The sequence below is a fragment of the Drosophila novamexicana genome, unplaced genomic scaffold (assembly GCF_003285875.2).
Source record: "Drosophila novamexicana strain 15010-1031.04,08,12 unplaced genomic scaffold, DnovRS2.1 tig00000564-arrow-pilon, whole genome shotgun sequence".
NCBI lineage: Eukaryota > Metazoa > Arthropoda > Insecta > Diptera > Drosophilidae > Drosophila > Drosophila novamexicana.
Genome location: NW_020824810.1, coordinates 2368021 through 2391931, shown reverse-complemented (window position 1 = coordinate 2391931; position 23911 = coordinate 2368021). Strand labels below are relative to the sequence as shown.

The 23911-nt window shown below is 42.3% G+C and overlaps 1 protein-coding gene and 1 long non-coding RNA gene across 2 annotated transcripts in view; one reads left to right on the top strand and one right to left on the bottom strand.

Annotated features, from left to right (window-relative positions):
• LOC115762166 overlaps positions 1-23911 on the bottom strand; it is a 41369-nt gene that overhangs the window by 5835 nt on the left and 11623 nt on the right. Inside the window, exons 2-9 of the mRNA XM_030704283.1 lie at positions 8420-8511; positions 4472-4539; positions 4187-4322; positions 2337-2408; positions 2113-2257; positions 1998-2053; positions 1193-1435; positions 28-1128 (exon numbers count right to left, since the gene is read on the bottom strand). Coding sequence (XP_030560143.1) covers positions 28-1128; positions 1193-1435; positions 1998-2053; positions 2113-2257; positions 2337-2408; positions 4187-4322; positions 4472-4539; positions 8420-8511 — 1913 coding nt within the window. The remainder of the gene's footprint in view (positions 1-27; positions 1129-1192; positions 1436-1997; positions 2054-2112; positions 2258-2336; positions 2409-4186; positions 4323-4471; positions 4540-8419; positions 8512-23911) is intronic.
• The window catches only part of LOC115762167, a 114027-nt gene that overhangs the window by 89371 nt on the left and 745 nt on the right, over positions 1-23911 (top strand). Inside the window, exons 4-5 of the long non-coding RNA XR_004017796.1 lie at positions 21581-21610; positions 22341-22433. This is a non-coding gene — a long non-coding RNA (uncharacterized LOC115762167). The remainder of the gene's footprint in view (positions 1-21580; positions 21611-22340; positions 22434-23911) is intronic.

Here is a 23911-nt window from a genome sequence, read left to right as displayed (position 1 = left end):
TCTAAGCCCCCAAACCCCAAAACTTACCTCAGCGTGCGCATTGGCGCTCATTAAATTATCACAAGTTGCTGCTGCTGCTGCTGTTTTTGGTGTTGTTGTTGCTGTTGTCGTTGTAATTTGTTGCTGCTGATTGCCATCGATAATCGACTGTAAGGAACTGGAGCTGGACGTGGAAGGAGTGTTGCCAGCGGAAGACGTTGCTGTGAGCTGATTGCTGCTGCCGCTGCTCTGATGCTCAGGTGACATGCACATGGCCTCAACTGGGGGTTGGCTGCTGTTGCTGCCGTTGCTGTTGCTGCTGTTGGGGGTGGCTGTCTGTTGCAATTTATAATAATGTTGCTGCTGCTGCTGCTGCTGTGTGTTGCTGGCAGCAGTCGCTTGCTGCTGCTGATTGTATGTAAAATTATTGCTGTTGTTGTTCACATTTAATTCGTTGTTTGTGTGAGCTGCTGCTGTTGTTGTTGCTGCTGCTGCTGTTAATTGCTTATTGCTGCTGTTATTTGTGTTGTGGCTGATTTTGTTGCTATTTGCGGTCAACTGCTGCTGCTGCTGCTGACTTTGGTTTTCAATTAGTTCCGTATCCATGACATTTGAGGCAGCGACTGTTGCTGCTGCTGTGGCTGCCTCTCTTGTTGTTGCCGTAATTGTTGTATTGGCAATTTGCAGGCGATGATTTAAATGTGCTGAGCTATTGTTGCTGCTGCTGTTGTTGCTGTTGTTATTGTGTTGATTATGACTCTGGTTGCCCTGATTGTGACTGGCCACAAAGCGCTGCAAGTTCAAGTGTTGTTGCTGTTGTTGATATTGTTGTTGTTGTTGCTGCTGCTGCTGCTGTTGTTGCTGTTGTTGCTGTTGCTGCTGCTGTTGCTGCTGTTGCTGCTGCTGCTGCTGCTGTATTAACAGATTGCTTCTTGTGGCCAGCATCTGATTGGCAGCACGATATTGCTGCTGATAGCTTGCCTCACTGTGATTGGCCTGTTGCTGCTGTTGTTGCTGGGGAATGATTTGAAACTTGATCGCCGACTCCTGCGGCAACTGCTGCGTCGCATTGTGATACTGCGCGTGCGGATTGTCCAAGTGCAGCGTCGCCTCACGCTGCCTATGCCGCTCCGACCAGCGTGAATATAGCTGCAAATAGATGCGTTAATTCGCCGACCTCTTCCTCCTGCTCCCATCTCCTATCTCCTCTCACCTTGCTGGCCACCACGACATTGGGCGTGCCATTGGCTGTGCTGTAGGCATCATTTGGCCGCTTCTCCGACACGGATTTCAGTATGCCGCCCGTGCGTCGCATAACGGGATGCGTGCAGGTCTTCCCATCCGCACAGGCAGCATCGCCGCAGCCGCAGTCGAGCTGCTTGACGAGCGCTGCCTGCCGCGAGAGACGCTGCTTCTCCATCAGCTGGCACACAATTGACTCCACTGTCTCGGCCGTCTGTGGGAGCAATCAGCATATGAGTAACTGTTATAACTGTTATACTACTTAGCTAGCTAGTGTAAGTGTTATATTAGAAACTTCTGTTATAACTATTCCATTGCTATCTGGCTTACTATCTAACTTCTATTGTCGACAAACTGTTATACTGGAAAGCAATTTACATATGAGTAAATTATTTAGATGGTATACTAGCTATTATGGTAACTGTTATATTAGAAACTTCCCAGTGTATTTCTTCTTTACAAATTATATTGCGAAGAAGTCGACATCTGAGAAGCTGTCTTATCTGTTATACTCACTGACTAGCTGTGTGTTTACTGTTATATTAGGTTTTATTTTAAATGTTATATGAAGTGGTATACTAGCTATAACTTTCCAGTAATTGTGGTACTTCAGTCTGTATTAGCTGTTATTATAAATGTTCTCTTGAATGTTATACTAGCTCTCATACCCACTGTTATACGTTTACTGTTTTACTAACTGTTATATATATAGCTGCTTGTATTCTCACCGCTTTGAGAGGTGTTGTAACAATTTTCATACAAACTGTTATACTCACCGATATTTCTATATCATTGCCCGAATCAGAGTCCTCATCCGAATTAACTGTGGACACTGCGTACAATGGATGTGCTTTTATAAAGGCAATAACTACTACCAAGTGTTATACTCACGCATAGGCTTCAGCTGGCTAACCAGCTCCTCCTTGGTCCACTCCTTCTTGTCGCCCCAGAGCGTGATGCTCGGCGCTATGACGGCCATTTTATTATCATCCGGATAGGGTACATTCAGATAATGCACCAAAACAATGTCCGGATTCTGTTTGTGGTTAGAGCAATAGAACAAGTCTGTCAAAAAAATACACCCCCACCTCCCCCATCCCGCCTGAGGCACCTACCTGCAATAGCCAGTAACATCTGCGATGAAATGTGGGCAATATGGCCGAGTGTACATAACAACCATAGATGCACTGTGGAGCAAGTGGGAAATCAGTTTAGCAAAGAAAACAAAAACAAGGGCATAAAAAATGTTAATATATATGGGAATATATAGCTAAAGATATAGATGTATAGCTCTGGCAGCTACACGCAGCGAATTGATTTAATTGGAAGACATAAAAAAGACGCAGCTCAAATTAAATTACCAAACGCCCACGCTAGGGGGCGCCAGCTAAGAAGTCGGGGAGGTCAAAAAAAACAAGGCAAGTGCCAAAAATCAAACCCTTTGTGACTTACACAAGACCATCTTCCACTTTGGCTGCTGCTTCTTCTTATTTTAGTACACTTTCTTTTCTTGTTTTTTTTTTTTGCTGCGCATTTCTTTTGCTGTTGGCGCTGATAAATTTGTTGGCCGCCGTCTTTGGGCGATATGCCGCTGACTGCTCTTTTTTTTTTTTTTGTTCCTACCAACATTGAAGTGTTCAGCGTTTATAAATATTAGTTATCGTGTAAGGAGAGAGACAAACAGACAGACTGACAGACAGACAGACGGACGGACGGACGGACAGGAAAACCCCTGCTGTGTGTTTGCCAAGTGCATAAATCTCGCGGCAGCTACTTGTCTTTTGCTCGTAAAAGAAACGCAAACTGCAAGCGGTATTAAAATAAAAATTAAAACAAAAAAAAAAACATAAGGGAAAAGAAAAGAATTTTTGGCGTGAAATTGCCAACTGTTTTTCTATATACATACGCCCAGGAATATGAAGGGCTGAGCGGCATTTACACACACTTCAGTCAGACATTATAAATACGCTTAACCCTAGGCGAAGCTTATTTCATTAGCACACAAACAAACGCCCAGTACAAGAAACAGCAACAGAAGAAAAAAAAATAAGGAAAAATGGAAACGTATTTCCGGCGGAAAATCATAACTCACAAGAGAAAAAAAAAAAAAACTGTGTTCTTAGCAACCCCCAACAAAATGCAGTTAAAGTTAAGCTTCGACTTCCGTGTATTTGTTTTTATCTCCTGCTTTCAACTGGCCTCTTAAATTAGCCGCCTGCTGGACAACAAGCCAGCTAGTTGTAAGCGCCGCCTAATTGACTAATTGCCCAGCGGGCGTCAATGGAAAATTTCAACAAATTTCGACTTGGAAAAACTCTTATCGTTATCCGCCAAGCAATTCAACTAGACTAGCTAGCTAAGCCTTATGTGGAGTTACCATTAGGTTATGATTTGACCTGTATTGGAAAAGCTCTAATTCAAATCCTCTAAGTAATACAAACTAGATCATAAGCTAACATACCTTAGCCGGAACCCAACCAATTTTTATAGGGAACAACTTTTTGCTTATGGTTTGACCTTTATTGGAAAAACTTCCAATGAAATTGTCCAACTTATCCCACACACCAACTTATCCATAACATAACTTGATCAAAATCACAACAAATTTATTATGAGAAATAACTTCTAGATTATGATTTTATCTCTATTGAAAAGACTTCCATCGAAATCCTCTAAGTACTTAAACTTCAAGAATGTGAGGCTTTATACTAACATATCTTAATCAAAGCATATCTGATTTTTTATAAGGAATAACTTTTTGCTTTTAGTTTGCCCTCGCTTCTTTAATTCTTTACCTTAAAATTGGTACCCAATTCTCCAAGTACCATAACTTGGACAAAGCTGAAATGATTTCCATATGGAATACCCTTTTGCTCATGATTTGATTTATAATTAAGTTCCTTATTTATGTTATAACTTCTTGCTTAAAATTCCTCCACATATGATTTAATGTTTTGAAGCTCACCTCAGTGCCTTGTACTTTAAGTTTCATGTGATCCTCGCGGGTCGTTTTGCCATCCTTGCGCTTCTTCCAGCAGTAGCCGTCGCGTCTGTAGCGCACCTTCTTGCGCGAGTAGAGCAGCAGGGAGCCGCTCTTCGGTCTGCGGTTGAATCAGAAGAGGCAGAGGAAGAGGTTGGGAAGAAGAGGGAATAGGGGGGAGTGGCCGTGGTTTATGGAAGATTTGTGTTTATTGCGTTCTATGTAAATGTGGGCCACAATGTGCTGGCCCAGACAGTGCAAGTGACTCACCTTGTTTTGACTTCTTTTGATTGCCATTCGCTATGCTTATCAAAGCTGATAAGAATCGCTGCGATTTCCTGAAAGAATGTTAGAAGAAAAACGACCAAATATTTGTTAACAAACAATTAAATAGATGTGTGGCTAAATACGATTAGAAATACGCTCACAATTTGTGAGGCAGCTACGTGACGTCGAACTAACATGTGGAAAGGTCGCCGGTTCAAAGCCCGAAAAAAAAACTCATTTTCGAATATAATAATCACTCAAATTGCAAAAAACAACAGTTTATCTTCTAATAGATAAGCTGGTAGAGTATTCAAGCTTCGGCATGCTATAAGCACAATTATTTATGTTCTTCTTAACTGTTTAATCTGTGAGCGTCCTTCAGTTCGCCTAATCAGCAAGTCACGTGTGTTTACCAATTTTAAAGCACAACAACAACAACAACAACTGCTGGGCAAATGAATGTTAACCAAGTTAAGTGAACGTGCTAACAATTTCCGAGTTGCTGGAAATTTTTGCTGGCCAAGGCACTCGCGGCATTTCCTGCACGAGGTCCGGCAAAAGTTTCTGTTGCTTTTGTTGTTTGTTTTTTTTTTTTGCTGCGCATAAAACAAAGGAAAACATTTTAGAAATTTCATTTGACCGCACAGCAGCAGCAGCAACAGCGACGGCAGGAAGCAGGATGCCCCAAAGTGTGACCACAATTTACAGGTGTCGCCGGTTGACACCTGGCCGCCATGGGGAGAGTGAGTGTGCGAGTGTGTGAGTGTGCGAGTGTGTGTGCATACTTGAAATGCGTGCACTTGATAAGCTGTCGGTGGAATATGAGTGGAAAGTGAGAGAGAGAAAGAGAAAGGGAGAGATCTATGAACTATGAACAAGAAAGAAGATATGGGGAGAGAGAGCGTGAGGAAGCAAGCATGTGCTGCTTCTCTGAGTACAGTAAAACATTCAAATACACATCACACACAAACACACACACATGCATAGAAAAGAAAGACAGCTGAATCGAAGGGTTGTTGGCAGCGCGGTGGCAACTCTGCTGGATTGCCCATTTGGCATTTCATAGCATGTTTTGCCGATAAAGTTATCAATTTGTTTTGCCAGCCTTGACGTTGCATGAATAATATAAAGTGGCCACACGAATACACTCACACGCACTCAAGGAGCACTCACATTCATTCTCATTCAAAAACCCAAGAACCATTCATCTGTGCCGTCAACAACTGGCAAAGCAGCTCGCGCGCGCACAGCTGGCGACGTCCACAGTCCGCAGTCCTCGTAGTCCTCATGGTCCTCATAGTCCTCATAGTCCTCATTGACGATGTGCAGCAACAATTTCATATGTCAGAAATCGCAGCATTTGCGAGTGTCATAAAAATTGTATGCACACACTGAAGCAGCAGCTACACTGCGCGAAAAAAACGATACAACAAGAGCATTGAGAGTTCTCCAAGGACCGAAGTCCTTAGGCTGAGAGCACCTTATTCCATATAACCCTGAGCACATTCCAGATCTTATTTAAAGTATTTTGTGCATAATTTAAGTCTTTTTTGACATTTTGCAGCAGCTTTCTTTATTTAAGCACATTGAATCACGAAATGGCCTTGAAATTATATATTGTCAGCCAGTTTTTCTCCCAGTGTAGAGTCCGCTAGAATTGGGAGCTGCTGGTTGTGAGGAGCTGGAAATCACAGGCGCGTGTTTGTCAAGTGGCAAACGTTTGCATTTTGGCCCAAATTGCCTTTGACTTTGGTTGGCATTGGCTTGGCTTGGCTTTGCCTTTGGCTTTTGCTTATTTATGCATGCCCCAAGCTGGTCTCTGGCCGCTTGCCGCTTGCCACATTCAACTCTTTTTGCTCTTTTGCTCCGCTTTTTTATGATGAATTCTAGGCACATACGTAGTTCGAGTAGCTGCGCGAATGGCGCATTAAAAATTTATGCGCACCTCAGCGCATTTGCTACGAAACACACAACACAACCCCCCCTTCACGGCCACGCCCACCCACTTTTGAGTTATGCGTGCGGCACTTGCAACACACACAAACACACACACACACACACGAAACAATTAGAGTGCGACATACAACAAAAACACGATGTTTACAGCTTTTTATTGGCCGAAGCCAAAGCAACGGCTGTGTCTCATTATCAATTTAAGTTTTTTGATTTTCAAGCTGCAACAGCGTTCTTAGCCACACTGCGGGGGCTTGAGAGTAGGAGAGGGGAGACGGTATACTATATGGCTAGGACTTGCTGCTTGTATTATTTACGCCAGCTGCTTTATGCCCCTGCTTATTTTTTTTTGGAGAAGGCCCAGTCTCGGCCAAATTAAAACTGTGTGGTTAAAAAGCCAAAAAGCCAAGCGGCCATTTAACGGTCAGACCCACAGCTGACCCTGGCCACACCCCCTCTCACACACACACACTCTTCACCCCGTCCCGTGTAACTGTCGTCCTGTAAGCAGACTAAAATAAGCGTGCGTAATTTTATTTATGCCCCGTACACGGTTACATTTTGTAATTTTTGCATGCTGATGCAGTACGTGGACAGGGGAGGAGGGGAGGTTGGAGGAGGCTTGCCATGAGTGCGGCAGCCATTGACCGTAGCCCCTCCCAGTGCCCGTACCCCTCACTCGTTCTACTTGCGAAACTTTATATTAATAAACTGTGGCACGGGCTGCTTTATACTCTGATTATGCTCGAGCAGATAAAATGTGCCTGCGAGTACTTTTTAATGAGAGATGGAGATATGCCACTTAAATACCCTGGAAATGCCACTTAAATACCCATAAATCGTACAGTTTCAGATATATTTTCAATCTAGCTTCCATTAGACGTCTAAATACATGAGACTAAAGAGTATTTTCCAGCCTTAATTGGACTAAGTTTATTGCCTCACATATCAGATATTACTTCCAGATATTTCTGATATATATACCTTTCACTCACCCAGATTTGAAAATGAATTTGAAGCGAAGCGGATAACGAAATAGTTTCACATAAGCTCTCTTCCACCATTTTTCCACACTTACGGATGAAATACATATAAATTGTTCGACTCAAGCTTTCTTCCACCAATTTTCCACGCTTACAGGTGAAATACATATAAATCGCCTTCTCGCTTCTAAGCTTAAGTCTATTTGTTCTCAATTCTTGTTTTGTTAGTGCATTAAAGCGAACGTTTATCCTTCTGTTCATTTTACGGCCCGTTGTTTTGGCTGCTTTTTAATTTAGTCAGCTTGTCGCGCGAGTGTGTAAAATGTCGCTTACTGAATGCAAGCCCCTACCTCTGCCCAGACACCCTGCTCCCCCCCACCCTCCTTCTACTGCCACACGGCGGCTGTTGCAAAAACTTTACAACTGTCCAAATGAATATTTGCGGTTGCGTTTAATTCACAAGTAAAACAGTCTCTCTGGTTTTTTAAGCGCAAAAGTTTTATTGTAAACACAAAGCCGAACTTTGGCGCGTACGTGCGCCGTCCAGCATGTGCTTTAAACTCGCCACGAGTCCTGCGCGTCCTGCGCGGACAACAACAATTTGTATTTGTATTATAGTTTTGTGTCGCATAAAAAAAGAAGAAGTTGCCAAGTCGCGACCATTCCTAATAAACGAGGCAGCTGTCCAAAGTCGGCATCTTATTAATACGCAAAAAAAAGAAGAAGAAGAAGAGTACTGTAGGAAGCGAGTCCTTGGGCGCTGTCAAAGTGTCCTGGCCCGTGGACTGGCAGGCTCATCCGCCTGTCAAGTGCGCCCACCTTTCGGAAATCAAACGCTGTCGCTAAGCTTTGAGCCCCCTTTTTTTTCTAGCTTTCAGTTTCGACATTTTTATGTGCAATCAAATGCAAATCGAGACACAAACAAAGCACTATATGGCTATATCTTCTATATACATATATATATGTATATCTAGCTATATATAGATGTGTGTGTGTGTGTGTATGTTAAACTGACCTCATTTGTATTCCAACGATGTCGCTGCGATGGGAAACTGTCGGCTCTTGGCAGGCTCTCCAAATTGTCGGGCAGTTTGATAGGTTCGCCATCTGGAAAAACGAACGAATGCGAATCAGTTAAAAACGTTTCAAATGCAATGAAAGTGTAAGTACGAACGAATTGTGCAAACAGTTCACAATCCTGTTGCATAATGTAATGTGAATTGTTACAAAAAAAATATATCTCTAAAAAGCAGAAACAACCCGCGCGCGCCCCGCCGGACTCTGGCCAACAGGTGCGGCTAAATGCGACAAAAATGTAAATCGAGATGATTTATAGAATTTAAATGTCAACTTAATAACGTTTCACGACTTGGACGAAACGCAGACGAGGGCAAGAACGGGGACGGGAACGGGGACACGGAGAGAGAAGAGAAGGACGAGGAGAACTCTTCGCAATCATTTATCACAAGGACAACTTTTGGCATATGTCTTCTTCTTCTGCTGCTGCTGATTTCGCACCGAAAAATGCATTTCTGACCAAATGCGTGTGGCAAAGCCCCCCCTCACCTACCCTCGCCCCCTTTCTCCGCTCTAAACTTTGCTAGTCATTGAATAATTACGCGTACTTAATGACGCTTGCAACTTGAACGACAAAACCGAATCGAACTTTGCCTCCACTTGCTGCTTTTGGCTTATTAAAATGCCACGCAACTGTAATAATAACAAGTCAATAGGCTTGAAGTTGCGGCTGCCCAACTTACAGATACCCTGTAAACATGAAATGCTCTCTGTGGTCATAGTCATGCGACATTTGACACTTTCATGGAAACTTGGCCTGAATCGAACTTCACTCTGTCAGCTCTCCTCTCACTTCTCCAGCAGCTGAATCTACCCATCTGCTGCACACATACAGGGTATATCAATAACATCAACAACAGCTTTTGTTGTGCTCTTACAAATGGGCTATTCGCAATAAACTAGCGACCAAACTGTAATTTAGCAAAAATGTGTAATAAAGCGTCGCGCACTCGAAGAACTAAACGAATATATCAAAAGCCGATATATATATATATATATATGACTATATATATATATATGTGTGTGTATACATATAAATTTGTTACGTATAGAATGCACTCTCAAGGGTCATAAAAAAGGAAAGAAAAGTATCGTAGAATTTATATAAAGTGCTCAACGTTTGCCCAAAGCCGCGCAAGCGAAAAGTGTTGCCAAATTGCAAATGGCACAGAATGGGGCGGGATCAAATGGAAGGGGCTGGAGGGGGAACAGAGACAGTGCGTGGGGCCTGCGTCTGCCTCTGGCTCCGCCTCATGATGATGTAGTTCAGCCCCCCACCTCCCTCCTGCCCGCCCCTGGCAAATGTGTTGTCAATGTAGTCGTCCTAGACGTAGTTCCAAGTTGTTGTCGTTCGCGTTGTTTATGGCCTTTTTATATGCCGCACGTTGGCAGCAGCCACACAAAGGCAACACAAACACACACACACACACACACACACACACACTCAAACACACACACACCAATTGGCATTTAGTTTGTAACTGATGGCAATATTTTTAGTTTTGATAGCACACTCAAGTTTTATTGCTCAACTAATTTGTCATGTGAAAGTTACCTTGGCTTTAAAATGCCCCAAAGCGATAATTGTCGTAGAATAAGAGGTATGCATATACCCGGGCATGCCCGGGCTAGAACTGTCCAAATTCAGTCATATATAAAGCTTGCTCGTATTTCGCCACTTTTATTATGGTTGTGCTCCTTGTGTATTGTAAGTTAAATGAACAAATACAAAAATTGGCAAATAATGCTAAGTTTGAACCGGCGACCATTCGCTTATGGGTCCGGCGCTCCGGCGTTTGCAAAGCAAATTTATGGGAATGCCTTGTTGTTGATTAAGTTAAATAAATAAGTACAAAAATTCAAAATGACTGCTGAGTTTGAACCGGCGACTTCTCACTTGTCGGACCGACACTCAACTGTTTGCAAAGCACAACTATGTGAACTTTTTGATATCTTGCCCTGCTTTTGATTTAATTAAATAATATAAACATTGAAAATGACTGCTGAGTTTGAACCGGCGACCTCTTGCTTGTAAGTTCGACGCTCGGACACCAAAGCAGTGCGGGCTCCTGACGTTACGTTTGCAAAGACCAATTATGTGGCAGACCGTTTTTGATTAACTTTAAAGACAAATATCTAAAATGACTGCTGAGTTTGAACCGGCGACCTCTCCCATGTGAGTCTGCGTAATTGACTGCCTTCCTTTTGATCCCAAAGAGAGATTTTACCTTCGTAGCTCTTGCGGCTTGGGCCGTGCCTTGATCATCCAACAATCAGGCGAAATTTCTTTAATAAAAGTATATATATAGATATAGATGTATGTGTGTGTATATATATGTCGAAACAAACGGGTGAATATATTTTATTATGCAGTCGCTGCCATTGTTGTGGCCAAAATGTCAAAAGCTGTGCAACAGCAGCAACAACGACGAGAACTGAGCCGAAGAGAAAAACTCTGTTTGATTAATACAAATAAAAAGTTTTTAACTGCGCTTTGCATATTTCATGGCAGACGCTCAAAAACTGACGGGCAAACGCGACAGCCTCCCATATAATAGACTGCCCCGGGGGCGCACTCCTGGTCTGGGGCGTGGCACTGGCACAGATGCCAAAAAAAAAGGCGACCAAAATCCAGAGCGCCATCGAGTGGATTTCAGCTCAGGTGCCATGAGGTAGGTCCCAGGCGCGCCATGTCGACGTCGACGTCAACGTGCAAGGACTCACGGCTCGTCCTGCTAGTCCTGCCACCCCCCCCCCTCTGCCTGGGCGAAGGATATTTTATTATTTTACGCGCAGTTCTCATAATTTGCAAGCCCTTTCGCTTAATTGTGACAAATGCGCTTTGTCCAGCAAAAAAAAGCAAGTAGAAAGTATTTCGACAAGACTCGCATAATTTGGCGAGTTGGCAGCACCTCTCACCTGCCCCCAGGTGAACGGCACGGGGCGAGGGTTGGCTGGGAGGCCGGCATTGACAGCGCAAATAGCACAAAAGAGTTGACATAAATAATAAATTTTCGTTTTACGATTTCGCGTTACGCGCAACTCAGGTTGAGCTGCCAATTTGTGGCTGCCAAATTGTGGCTAATAAATATCTGACAGGAGCTTGCTTTCACAAAAAAAGAAACGAAAAAAATAATACAAATAAAATAAATATAAAAAAAAACTGTACACGCTGACGCTGTGTGTGTGTGGGGAGGTCAGGGCTTTAGTTGGGCAAAGAAAAATTGTTTGCACTTCGCCCAAAACTCAGCGAGTGTGAAATTACTTTTGTTTAGGCCCTGTCACAGAGCTCGCGCGCACTTGCACAATTAAAAGCCATTAAAAGCCAGAAATTGTCTGCAAATAAAGCCAAAAACCGAAAGGCTTTGTGCATGTGACACGAGCGCTTCTCGCCGCCAAACTTGAAAATCAACTGCAGTTGTAAAAATGCCTTTACCTTTATCTAATACAAACTCACGAATCGGAGGTAAATAATATATATATACATATATGTAAAGCGAAAACAATCTAAACACGCACCATTTCGCGACTGGAAGCCGTTCACTTGATGACGTCTTGGCCACATGCTTCCAACTGAATCCACAAGAAACAGTTGACAAAGCAACATTTGCTCAATTTCATATATATTATTAGATAATAATGCATGACGTCGCACACAGCTCCAATATATACGAACAGTCCGATAAGGCGACAGACGTCATCGTTGGAAAGTAACTTTAGGCCAGATAATAAATGAGACCATCATATGGGGAATTTTGTACAATAACATTGTCCAAAAGATGAGCAATAGTTGCACACATAAAACAATTCTCGGGAACTTACAGTAGTATATAAACAGAAGAGTATATTAACTGCTGTGGGTTTATTTTCGGCATGTCTGCTGAGATAATCTTAATTGTGCGCTAACCGTTATCATGAGGGTAAAAGTACTTTTTAAATTTGGAAGTCGAATTGCCCGAGGGAAATGTGCTTGACTGGAAGATATCTGCCCATGTCCCTTACCATGGGCTATACTAGATATATGTATATAAATGTGCATATACTAGATATATGTATATATATATACTAGATAAAGTAGATTTGCTAGATATACCAGATATCCCAAATATACCAGATATACCAGATATACTAGTTGTACTACATATACTATACCAGATTGAGTATTTCTAGTAGACTTCTTAAAAGACGGTTTCTGCCTGATATATCTACCATAGAGATAAAGGTATATCAATAATTTATGTGTTAATCAATCAGATGTAAAGATATTCTTTTCGATAAAAGGTTGACAAGCTAAAATATCTGAAGTGCTTTTTATGAGAGACATCGACTAGAACTGTACTCAGACCAAGCTTTCTATAAACCAGCTATAATCGTATCTATATTTCAGAATCTGATTTACATTAAAAGTATTCTTTTTTGTTATGCTCTTCCCTAGTTACAGGGTATATCGAGCTTCGTATACTCGCCACAAAGGCAGTTCGCAGCACTTAAAAGACACGCATCGCATTTTAGTTTATCTCTTAGCACAAAGTAAACTTCTTTATAAATGTACAACTACTTATGACAGATGTGCGAGACATGATTTATATTCACACACACACACACACACTCGCACACACACACTCGCACACACACACTCGCACACACACACTCGCACACACACTGGCACACACTCGCAAAGAGACGCCGCGTTGCGGCTGATAAAAATCATGTAGCGTCCATGTCAGTCGCTAGTTTTTGGCCAAAAACGCGGAGGCAAAGGCTAAAGTTGTAACTGTAAATTGTTGTTGTTGATTGCATTGCAAGCAGCCATTTCTCAGTGGCAGCAAAATGTTGCATATTTTATTGTGGCAGCAACCAGAAACAGCAATTAAAAGACACATAACAACAAATAAGCGTGTCAGGCAACTAAGCGAAACAATAATTAGTAATAACAACAAAGGCTATGCAATTTTTTCAAAAAATATTGTACAGCGCACCGGCTCAGAAGCTAGACAAGGAGCTAGGGGCAGCGGGCAGGGGGGGGGGGATTAGAAGCAGGGCACAGGCCACAAGTCACACCAAAGGGCAGCGCCCAAACAACTGGCGACGATTAACATAAAAATGCAACAAAACCGAAAGGCAGAAACTCAGTTCCGTCTACGTCTCGAAAAGTCATAAAAGTGCTATTAATGAATTTCTAACCAAGACCAAGGGTTAAGAGAGGGGTATACCCCACCGAAACAAAAGCTGCTCAAATGCAATAAATTATTCACATTTATGAGGACTAACAGCAGCAGGCAGAGGCAGAGGCAGGGACAGGGGCCGAGGTAAGGGAAGCAGCAGCATTGTCAACGCGGCCAAGACACAGCCCCAAACCCAAACCCAACCCCAACCCCAGCCCCATTTCCATCCCCAGCTCCAGCTGAAGCTCCAAAATGCACACGTTTATACCCTAACCTAGGCCAAAAGTCTCCGTCTTCGTCTTCGTCTGTTTCTGTTTCTGTCTCCTTCTCGTCGACGTGGCCCAATGCAATTACGTGCGCATTTCATTTGTTTTTCGCTTTTCCTTTGACGTTCTTTTACGTTGTAAATCAGTGCAAAAATTTCACATATTCTAAATGATTTTCATATGAAAGAAACCAAAAAAAAAGTAGGAAAGTCGAAAGGAAAAGTCTGAAAGTGCCCGTCTAGCAAATACTCAGTAATAGCTGTTGTCTTAGCATTTCGTTGTAAGCTATTGAACCAACTTTTCAAAAGGCGCTAGCTCAAACCCATCTATGGTTCGAGGCACTTTAGAGCTTGTCTAGCAAATACTCAGTAATAGCTGTGGTTATGGCATTTAGCTGTAAGCTATTGAACCAACTTTTTAAGAAGCGCTGGCTCAAACCCTTGTGAACTTCTAGCTGCTTAGCCCCGTTGCAAACAACAACTAAGCTAATCATCTATACGAGGACTGCTCTACGCTACAATTATCAGATAGATATATATAAAATTAACACGAATAGTTTTTCCTTGGCACGTTAGCCTAATCTACCCCTTTGTGTAAAGTATGAGTATGAGTACAAATAAAAATTCATCTCTACCGAAAACCCTTGGCATATGCCACATTAAAATAGTAATGCACTTTGCAAACTTTTGGCTTAACTGTCTTACAGTTCGTCTTGTCAGTATACGTATGTGTTTGGGCTCCTCTTCCTCTGGCTACGGTCAGTTGGAGCCGGCCTCATATGTGTGTGTGAGTGTGTGTGTGTGTGTGTGTGTGCGGCCTGCAAATTATATTAATATGCAGTCGCTGAATTTCAGAGGCGTCTCTTCCTCCCCCCTTGACGCCACACATACTACAAACATGGCATTTTTTTTCTGTTTTTCACATATTTGTTTCCCATATATACATTTTTTTCGGGCACCTTTGTGTGACCTGCGGTTGCCAGCGGTAGACTCTGTGTTTATTTAAAATAAATATTTTTTTCATAGTTTATTCACATGCTGCTTCTTTGCTCTTCTTCTTTTTTTTCGGTGGTTTAGCAGCGAAAGCTGTAATTTATTTTAATGCCGGTATTTATCAAGTACTCATAAATACGAACGCGAGTATTTGGCCGGCAGGCACACACACACACACACACACACATACATGCATGTACATTTTATACATGTGTTGGTTTTTACATAAATTGCAAATTAAACATTTAAAGTGCCATGAAATTAGCGCAGCGAAAAACACATGGAGCCTACTCCATTAAAAATACATAAAAACCCAAATTGCGCCGCACGAAAGCAAATTAATCTAAATGCCCGAAAACTAATAAGTATAAAGAGTTCAAAACTCAAATCGACTGTGAAATACCCGTACGTAATGCACAGATTATCGTGAAGTCTGCGGTTCAAGTTCCCGTTAAAATAAAATGTGTTTGTCTTTGTTTATTTCAACTGGACAACGCCGGGTAATAGAATATGTTTATCAAATATTATACGATATGAATTACTAGATATTTAAATTGCAGACTTTTGCAAATGTCTCGTTAATGTTTTAGTTTAGTGAAAACAAAAGCAATTGGGTTTGAACCAGCGGCTGGTTCAAGGAAGTGTAAATGTTTTAACTGTAGTCGAACTTGGCTCTGTCCAATTAAAAGTTGTGTTAATAGTTTATATCTTTGTTTTATGCTAAGAGTAAGAATATTCTACAGTCCACAGCATTTGACGAAAATAGGAATTAGAACCAGCTACTTTCCATCAGGGAAGTTATCCGAAAGGAGGCTATAAAAGGAACCAAATATTTGTTGCCTTTCAGAAAATCTTATTAAAATCTCGGCTTTCATTTATTTATAAGCTTTCAGGCTTAGATCAAATTAATTTCGACCAAGGGAGTTATATTAGGCACTTTAAGCTCTTCTCATTCAACACGCATATGCACTTTTCTACATTAGATATAACACAAAATGTGCGATTAATTTAACCCTAGATAATATACCCTTTTGGTTACATCAAGTGCAGGTATTAAAACTAATATTTATCTAACAAAATTAATATGGTTGTAAGCTAATAAAGACAGGGACAGCAATTGAAATTGGGAGGGGAAGGAGGGGAAGGAGGAGGGCATTTGGGGCTTGGCATTGGAAGTGGCTAAAAATTGTTTGCCTAACCGACAAATGTAGCACAATTTTAGGGCCAAAATCGGGCCGATAAGCCAAATAAATAACGCAGCCAACAGCCTCTGGCTGGCAATGCAACAAAAATGTGTGTGCGTGCGTGTGTGTGTGTGTGGCAGTTGCAATGTGACCAACGTTTAGCAGCGCATTGTTCAATAAATCTATTTGCGTGCGAGCTAATCGAAACACCTGGCCAGAGGCCCAGATATCCTGGCCCTATCCCTGTCCCTGGCCCTGGCCCTGGTCCTGGCCCCGGCCTGGCTGTGGCAACAAATTGCCATAGACAACAACATATTAATCCAAATTAGCATCAAAGTGATTTAATTGCTTGGAATTTTGGCGTTGGCAAACACTTTTCGACTTTTCGGCAGCAGCAGAAGCAGCAGCAATTGCAAGGACCTGCACGCAGGATATGCTAGCTGAACCGAGCTGAACCGAGCCGAGCCGGAGCGTAGTTTGGCTTGTAAACATGCCAGGCCTAGGCCTTGCATTTTGTCACCATTCGCCCATCGATCAGGCTAAACAACAAGGCGCCTGTCCGACTGTCCGCCTCTGCCTCCCTGCCCCTGGCTGTGCCTGGCAAAGGACCCGCTTTAAAGGCGAACTTTAAAAGTTTGCTTCAAAACACTTTTGGGCTATAAATTGCCGTCGCTTAAAGCCCCCCAACACGATTTATGTAGCTTTTAGTAATATGAGCATATATATTACGTGCCACGGTAAACCCAGGCGATGCAAGCGGCAAGGATATCCAGCCAGGACGAATAGGACGACAAACATATTCCGGGATGGCTCAACTAATTGAATTGCCGAGTGGAAATTAATAGGCGCACATCAAATGCAACCGCGCCCACAGCTGTACCAGGCCATAACTGGCCTCAAATTAAAGGCACACACACACACACACACACACACACACTTGCAGTTGGACATACAAAAAAAAAACAGAAAGGAGTCCAAATACAAAAGTGTAGCCAACTGTGCGGCTCATGGGCAATATTTATTGAGTACGTGATCTTTGACAAATCCTTCTTCCTTTTCGTATGTGAAGCATTTTGAATTTTTTATTGCTCACGTTGGTCAAACCAAACCCCCCCCCCCCCCTAACGCCCCTTACCGCCCCTGGCAGCTGGCAGCTGGCGACCGCCTTGCTTGGCATGCAAAAGGCGGCCAGCAAAGTGCCTTATTAAAATTTTGTCAACTTGCGACTTTCTACTAGAGCTCTGCTTTTTCTTATTTGGATTTTTTTCTTTTATGACTTTTTCACACTTTGCGTGAAGTCGAGTTTTTAGAGTTTGGTCCCCTGACATTGTGGCTTATACATTTATAAAATGTCACAGTTTGAACGTTCGCAAGCAGCAAATGCGACCAAATCGACATTAGTATCGAGTACTGAGTACCGAGTACTGAGTAGAAATATGTCAAATGTGAGCTTTAAGACAAATGCTTTAAGAACAACTGAAAAGTTAGTAGAGACTTGTTTAATAAAGTAATTATAACCGCTTTTATGGCTTAAAGATGGCTTAAGTACGTCAGAAAAATACGTTTCACCCTTTTTTCACGCATGCGGGTGGAACTTTTAATCAATCTCTTACATATTACTGTTAAGCAGTTAATCCGTTATCAACTCAGTCAGGTTAAGCATTATTATATATAGATCTACATAGATATAGTTAGTGATACTTGGTACAGTAAACCCTCGGAGGCAAAAAACAAAATCCTTTTCATGAACCAGACAAATGCGGTTCTTCAAAATTCAAAAGATATGTATTGATATAAAGTAATGTTGTTTCTACTAATTGTCCTCAAACTAGTGTCAAGGCGCTAGATTTATTCAAAAAAATGTATGCCAGTTGCTGACAGTTTCAATTAACGAGGCATCACTGTAAAACAGCTTCTGATAGAGACGCTTAAATATAACTAAAGCCAAGCTTTATAATTTAAATATTGCATATCAACTGTATTATAGCTCTTGTGAGCCTAGCATTGAGGTTGACCAGCATAGGGAGGGCCAGCATGACCAGGAGCACAGACAGTTAGACAGAGAGAGAAGCAGAGCGAGAGAGTAAGGGAGAGAGAGAAAGGGAGAGAGAGAGAGTGAGAGGGAGCAGGCCTTGCGGGAGGTAGTCACAACAATGGCATGCCAAAGACAATAAAATTGACTGGCACAACAAGCGGCAACAGTGGCAGCCAAAGACACACACCCACACGCAGCTAGACACACACACACTCACACACATTGCACACTTGTTGGTTTTTCATTGACGCACTTTGGTTGCAAAGTTTTTAGCGTGCCCAAGTGACAAAACGGCGATTGAGTGAGACGCGGACGGGGGGACGAACAGTCGAGGGACGTGTGTGTGTATAAAGTGGAGTTGAGTGGGTGTGCAGCAGCGGGAGCAAGAGCGGGGGCAGCCGAGCATGTGTGCGGCGCTGAAAAGTATGCTACAAAACGCGCATAATGAAGCTGCTCATAAACGAGAAAACGACTTTGTTACGGGCTGTGGCTGCGGCTCTTCTTGTTGTTGTTGTTGTTATTGTTGTTGCCGTTGCATGAAATGTTAACTCGCAACACACACACACACACAAACAGCGACATACCCATTGTTGTTGCATATAAAAAACACTTAAAATGCCGTTAAGTTAAAATAATAAAGTTAAGCTGTCGCTGGGGGCAACAAAATCTAATGTGACAATGGAGCTGGCGATGTGTGTGTGTGTGTGTGCGGGGTACACGCAAGAAAAACCGTTGCACAATTGCTGACATATTTCAATGTGCAACACAAAAGACAAGGCAACGGGCTGCAGGGCAGGGGCAGGGGCAGCAAAAAACTAAGCTAAAACGCGAAACAAATGGCGAACGTAATGTGGACGAAACGGCAAAAAAATATCAAATGTTGGGCATATTTTGCATTGTTAGAGGCATAAAATCGCACACACCAACACACGCACACACACACACACGCACTCCAACACACACACACACACACACACACACACACACACAGAGCAGAAACACCTGAGCCTTGGGTTTTGTGTCCCTTTTGTTTTCAATTGTTTGTAGTTTAGATTGAGGCTCGCACTCGTTAAAGGATATGCCGGGGCGTAAGTGTGTGTGAGTGTAGTGTAATGTGTATCAGTGCATGTCCTTTGTCAACAACAACAACAACAACAACAACAAGAAGGCGAACAATAAGCGCTCGACCGTGCAACATTGGCGCGACGCTCCGCACGCGTTTTGTGGAATGGCGTGCGAATTATTGCACCAGGAAGATATGAAATAAAATTTAATGAAATGTTTATAAAATGAAAATGAGTTGCAAACAACAGCGCGATAAACAAAGGGGGACCGAACAAGTAGAAGAAGAAGAAGGACTCAAGTCTAAACTTAAAGATTTAAAATACACACAACAACAACAATAATAATAAAAAAACATAGCTAGAAAACAGAGCTTAAAATTGGCTTGAAAATGGCTATAACAACATAGACAAACATGCGACACGTTTAGAACAAATGCATGTACAAACTTGAATGATTGATTGATTGATGGACTGACCAATTGTTTGATTAGTTAATTGATTGTGACCGCCACACACACATGCATACTTACTGACACTGAGCGGCAAAAGTGCGCTCTGCAAATGGCTAAATAGCTGCCGATGATGATGATGATGATGGCCCCCCAGGTGGCCATTGAAGTACAGGTGGTTCTGGTGCAGCGACAGCTGCTGATGGTGATGATGATGATGGTGGTGGTGGTGCAGCGCGGGCGTCATGCCCAAATGCTGCTGTTGCTGCTGTTGTATATGTTGCTGATGTGCGTGCTGCTGCGGCAGCAATTGTTGCTGCTGCTGTTGCTGATGTGCGTGTTGCTGCTGCAGCATGAGCTGTTGCTGCTGCTGTTGATGTTGCTGCTGTTGATGTTGTTGTTGATGTTGTTGATGTTGCTGATGTGTAGGCTGCAGCTGCAACTGTTGCTGCTGCTGCTGCATATGTTGCTGCTGGCCATATCCTGCTGCTGCCGTCGGCTGCATTGCAGCTGTCGCTGCTGTTGCTGCTGCTGCTGCTGTTGCTGTTGCTGCTGTCGGCGTTGTTGGCAGCGCAACGGCCACTGCAGCGGTTGCTGCTGCCGCTGCTGCTGCTGCTGTTGCCGCTGCTGCCGTTGCTGTCGCCGTGGCCGTGGCTAGAATATGATGATGCGTTGTGGATGAGCGATGCTGGCTTTGTACTGTATTCAAGCTGTGTATGGAGGCGTGCACCGCCGACTGATAGATAATACCGTTATTGGACATCGCCGTCATCGACTGGTGGTGATGGGCGGCATAGGCCGCCATGGTGGGGCCCGGATGGCCGCTGCCCGGCTGCACCGCAGCAGCCGCTGTGGCCGAGACGGGCGCCAGCGGCAGCGCACGATAACCGGCCATATAAACAGATATATATATATATATATATATATCTATTTAAAAAGTTCACTTGATTTTTGCAGTTAAAAGTTGTCTTTTGTTTAGTTCACTGCGCGCTGCGCTAGATGGCGTCTTGGTGCGTTGAAATCTATTTGTTAACTAATCTGCGCGTTTCGCATGTATTTCCTACAAGTTCAAATCTTCGGCCACAATTACGAATTTAAATAAATTTTCTCAGCAATATATTTGAGTTGTGGTCGCATCGTAGATTTTAGGCTTAGTTCTCTTGTTGATAATGTCACTCGACGGCGACCGAGATAAGTCCTTATCCGCGTCTTATCTCGACACACGAGTCAAAAAAAAAGAATAATTTCATTTCAAAATTTTCTTTGCATTGCTCCGGCGCACAGCAGCAACTGTTGCTGCCACGTTTGGCTAAAACAATATCGTCTTTTTTATTCAGCTTTACTTCACATAATTTCCACAATTTATGTTCTGGGAATCTGTGTGGAGTTTTTTGAGCTTATCTAAACGTATAAATATTTGCTTTACATGAGGCTCGGCATATTTTTAGCGGCCTTGAACCAAAGTTCAATTCATATTTCTGGTGTGCGCTGGACAAAATCCATCCCAAAAAAAAAAACAATTATTTGCCCTCATGTAAAACTGTCAACTGACATGTGATAAAAGTAACTGGAGATTAAGCGCAATATACAACTAGCTTATGGTTATTGTAGCAACTATTAATACACACGATATTTACAATGTAAAACTCAAAAGTTAGCTGACAGCTACTGCTACATTTGACTGACAATTAGTTTAAGATTTGACAGCCTAATATATTTCGAGTTTCCAAATATTGAGATTGTTTTATGGGAATCGGTAAAGATTGCATTCAACAGCTTAAGCCTGATTCATCTCTGTCAGATTTTGACATGTTTGGAATTTAGTTTGCTTGAAATCAAGCTTTTTCATTATATATTCATATATTCACTTTTTCTCTTATCACTTTTATCTCGCAGTTGCTTAACTTCTTATACTTCTAATAAATCTATTTTCTGCTTTTTCAGTTGGAAGACTCTGAAGCTTAAACATTTTTGGTAAATATTAACTTCTACAAATTAAAAATGTTCGGAAAGTATAAAGAAATCTTAAATAGTGCATTCCTATTCTCACACATTTTTAAATTTTAATATATTTCATTTTTTTTTTTTTTGGTTAAAATTTGGAGTATAAAATTTTATATTCCTGTTTTTTTGTAGAAAATAATTTTTAAAACCCAAAACTCCATTTTTTTGGAAATCCATATTTTGAAAGTAACTTTTTACAGATTTAGATTCAATTTTTATTTTCATCGACCTTTAATTCAGATAAATATGTCACATATAGTTCATATATCTAGATCACAATGTGATTTACAAAATTTTGATTAAAGTCCATTTCAATTAAGAGAAGAATAGAAAACAATTTCTCGAGTAGCAAATCTTTAAAGCTTTTCACATTTAATCAATAATTTATTATTAATAACTAAATTAAAACTGCATAAAATTGCAAATTCGATAACATGAACATCATTTTAATATTTATACTGGAAAAATAGATCACAGATTCGGGGTCCTGCTGCCTCAACATTCAGTTAAAAAGTGACTAAATATATGAACTTTCAAGCAAATGACATCAAGTTAACAACAAATAAATGTAGACACATAAAACACATAAAAGGACTTAAAGTCTATATTGAATAACAGTTAAAAAACACCGATAACAACACCAATATATATAAATATAATATCTATATTTAATACACATAAAGACATTAACAATTTCTAGTTACATTCAGATTGAGGAATGTGAAGAATGTGGAGAATGTGGTTTAAATAAGCAGAAAACACCAATTACAGTGGACAACATTGACACAAGAACGTAAGTAAATAAATAAATACGAGAGGTGGAAATTACAGCTTAAAATGAACAGTTAATACACACACACACACACAAACTCACAGATACAACAGATAGAATGAGTGTACGAGATAAATAAATTACATAAACAAACGTGAAACCTGAAAACTGCTTGCAGCCAGGATCAGCGCTTGTTAACGCAAGCAGCTGGCGATGCTGTTGATATTGACAATAATAAATATTGGCATATTGCTGGCAATGCGACGTGAACGCACAAATACGTAAGACGTAACGTAACGCACGACGGCAACAATCCCGTTGAGTTGCGAACACGACACGAGCACGTCCGACACGTTTGCCCAAGGTCTGCAAACTGAAACGCTGCCAGCAGCAGCAGCAGCAGCCGCAGCGGCAGCGACAGCGACAGCAGCCAGCAGGCGCGACAGCGGCGAGCTCTGCCTGGCTGTCGCGTCGGCTTGGCAATGAACATCGGCTCGACACGAAGCCGCTTCGGGCGTTGGCTGTGTGCATTCAGCTAGGATTCGTCGGTTTGGCTGGCGGCAGCGTGCAGTGCGTGCGAGCGAGAAGGCAGCGCGAAAGCGAAACAGCAAGAGGCCAACGCATATGATGAATGTAGTTGTGTGCGTGCGTGAGTGAGTGTGAGTGAGTGAGTGAGCGTGTGTGTGTGTGTGAGTGCTTGCCTGCAAGCACAGTGGTGTCCCAAGTCGGAACATTAGGCAGGCAGCCAGCGTGTGCAACGGTTCGTATACGTTATGTCCGCCTGCCACAATTAGCCTAATTCCGTCTCAATGCCCAGCCGCTGTGTGGGTTGGTCGACAGCACCTACACACACACACACACGCACACGCACATACACACACCCACTATCTCACACACACACACAGGCGGACGTAGTGTAACATTTCTATTGCACAAGAATAACTGTGACAGCAGTTAGGGGTTGTTCCGGCCGCGTTAGAGGAACCAGCACCTAGCCAACCAGGACCTGCGCACTGCCACATTGCAACAGGACACGCCGTGCGCCTAAACGAACTGGCGCCTACCCCAAAAGTACAAAAACAATGCAAAAGAAAAAAAAAGCAAACCAAATAAACACAAAAATCATATAAAAACAAATGCAAAGCTATGTGGTGCACGTGGCACAGTGGGCCCAAATAATGGCGGAAGGTGTGCTGAGTGCCCCGTTAGGAGTCGCACACCTGCCTAAGCTGGCCTCCATACGGGCCAATGGAATTTTTAATCAAATGCTGCACGTGTGAGGCACGAGACGCCAACGCGCAAATATGTGACACGCACATATTGCACATACGACATGTTGTGCTGCTGCTGCTGCTGCTGCAGCTGCCAAGAGTTTAACACACATTTCATAATTAATAAATATATATTATATAAATATTAGCTGAGAATTGGTTTAAATGCAAGTTATTTGTCCATAAAATCCATGTGGTCTATTGCCAGAGTATGCCCAAGATTTGATG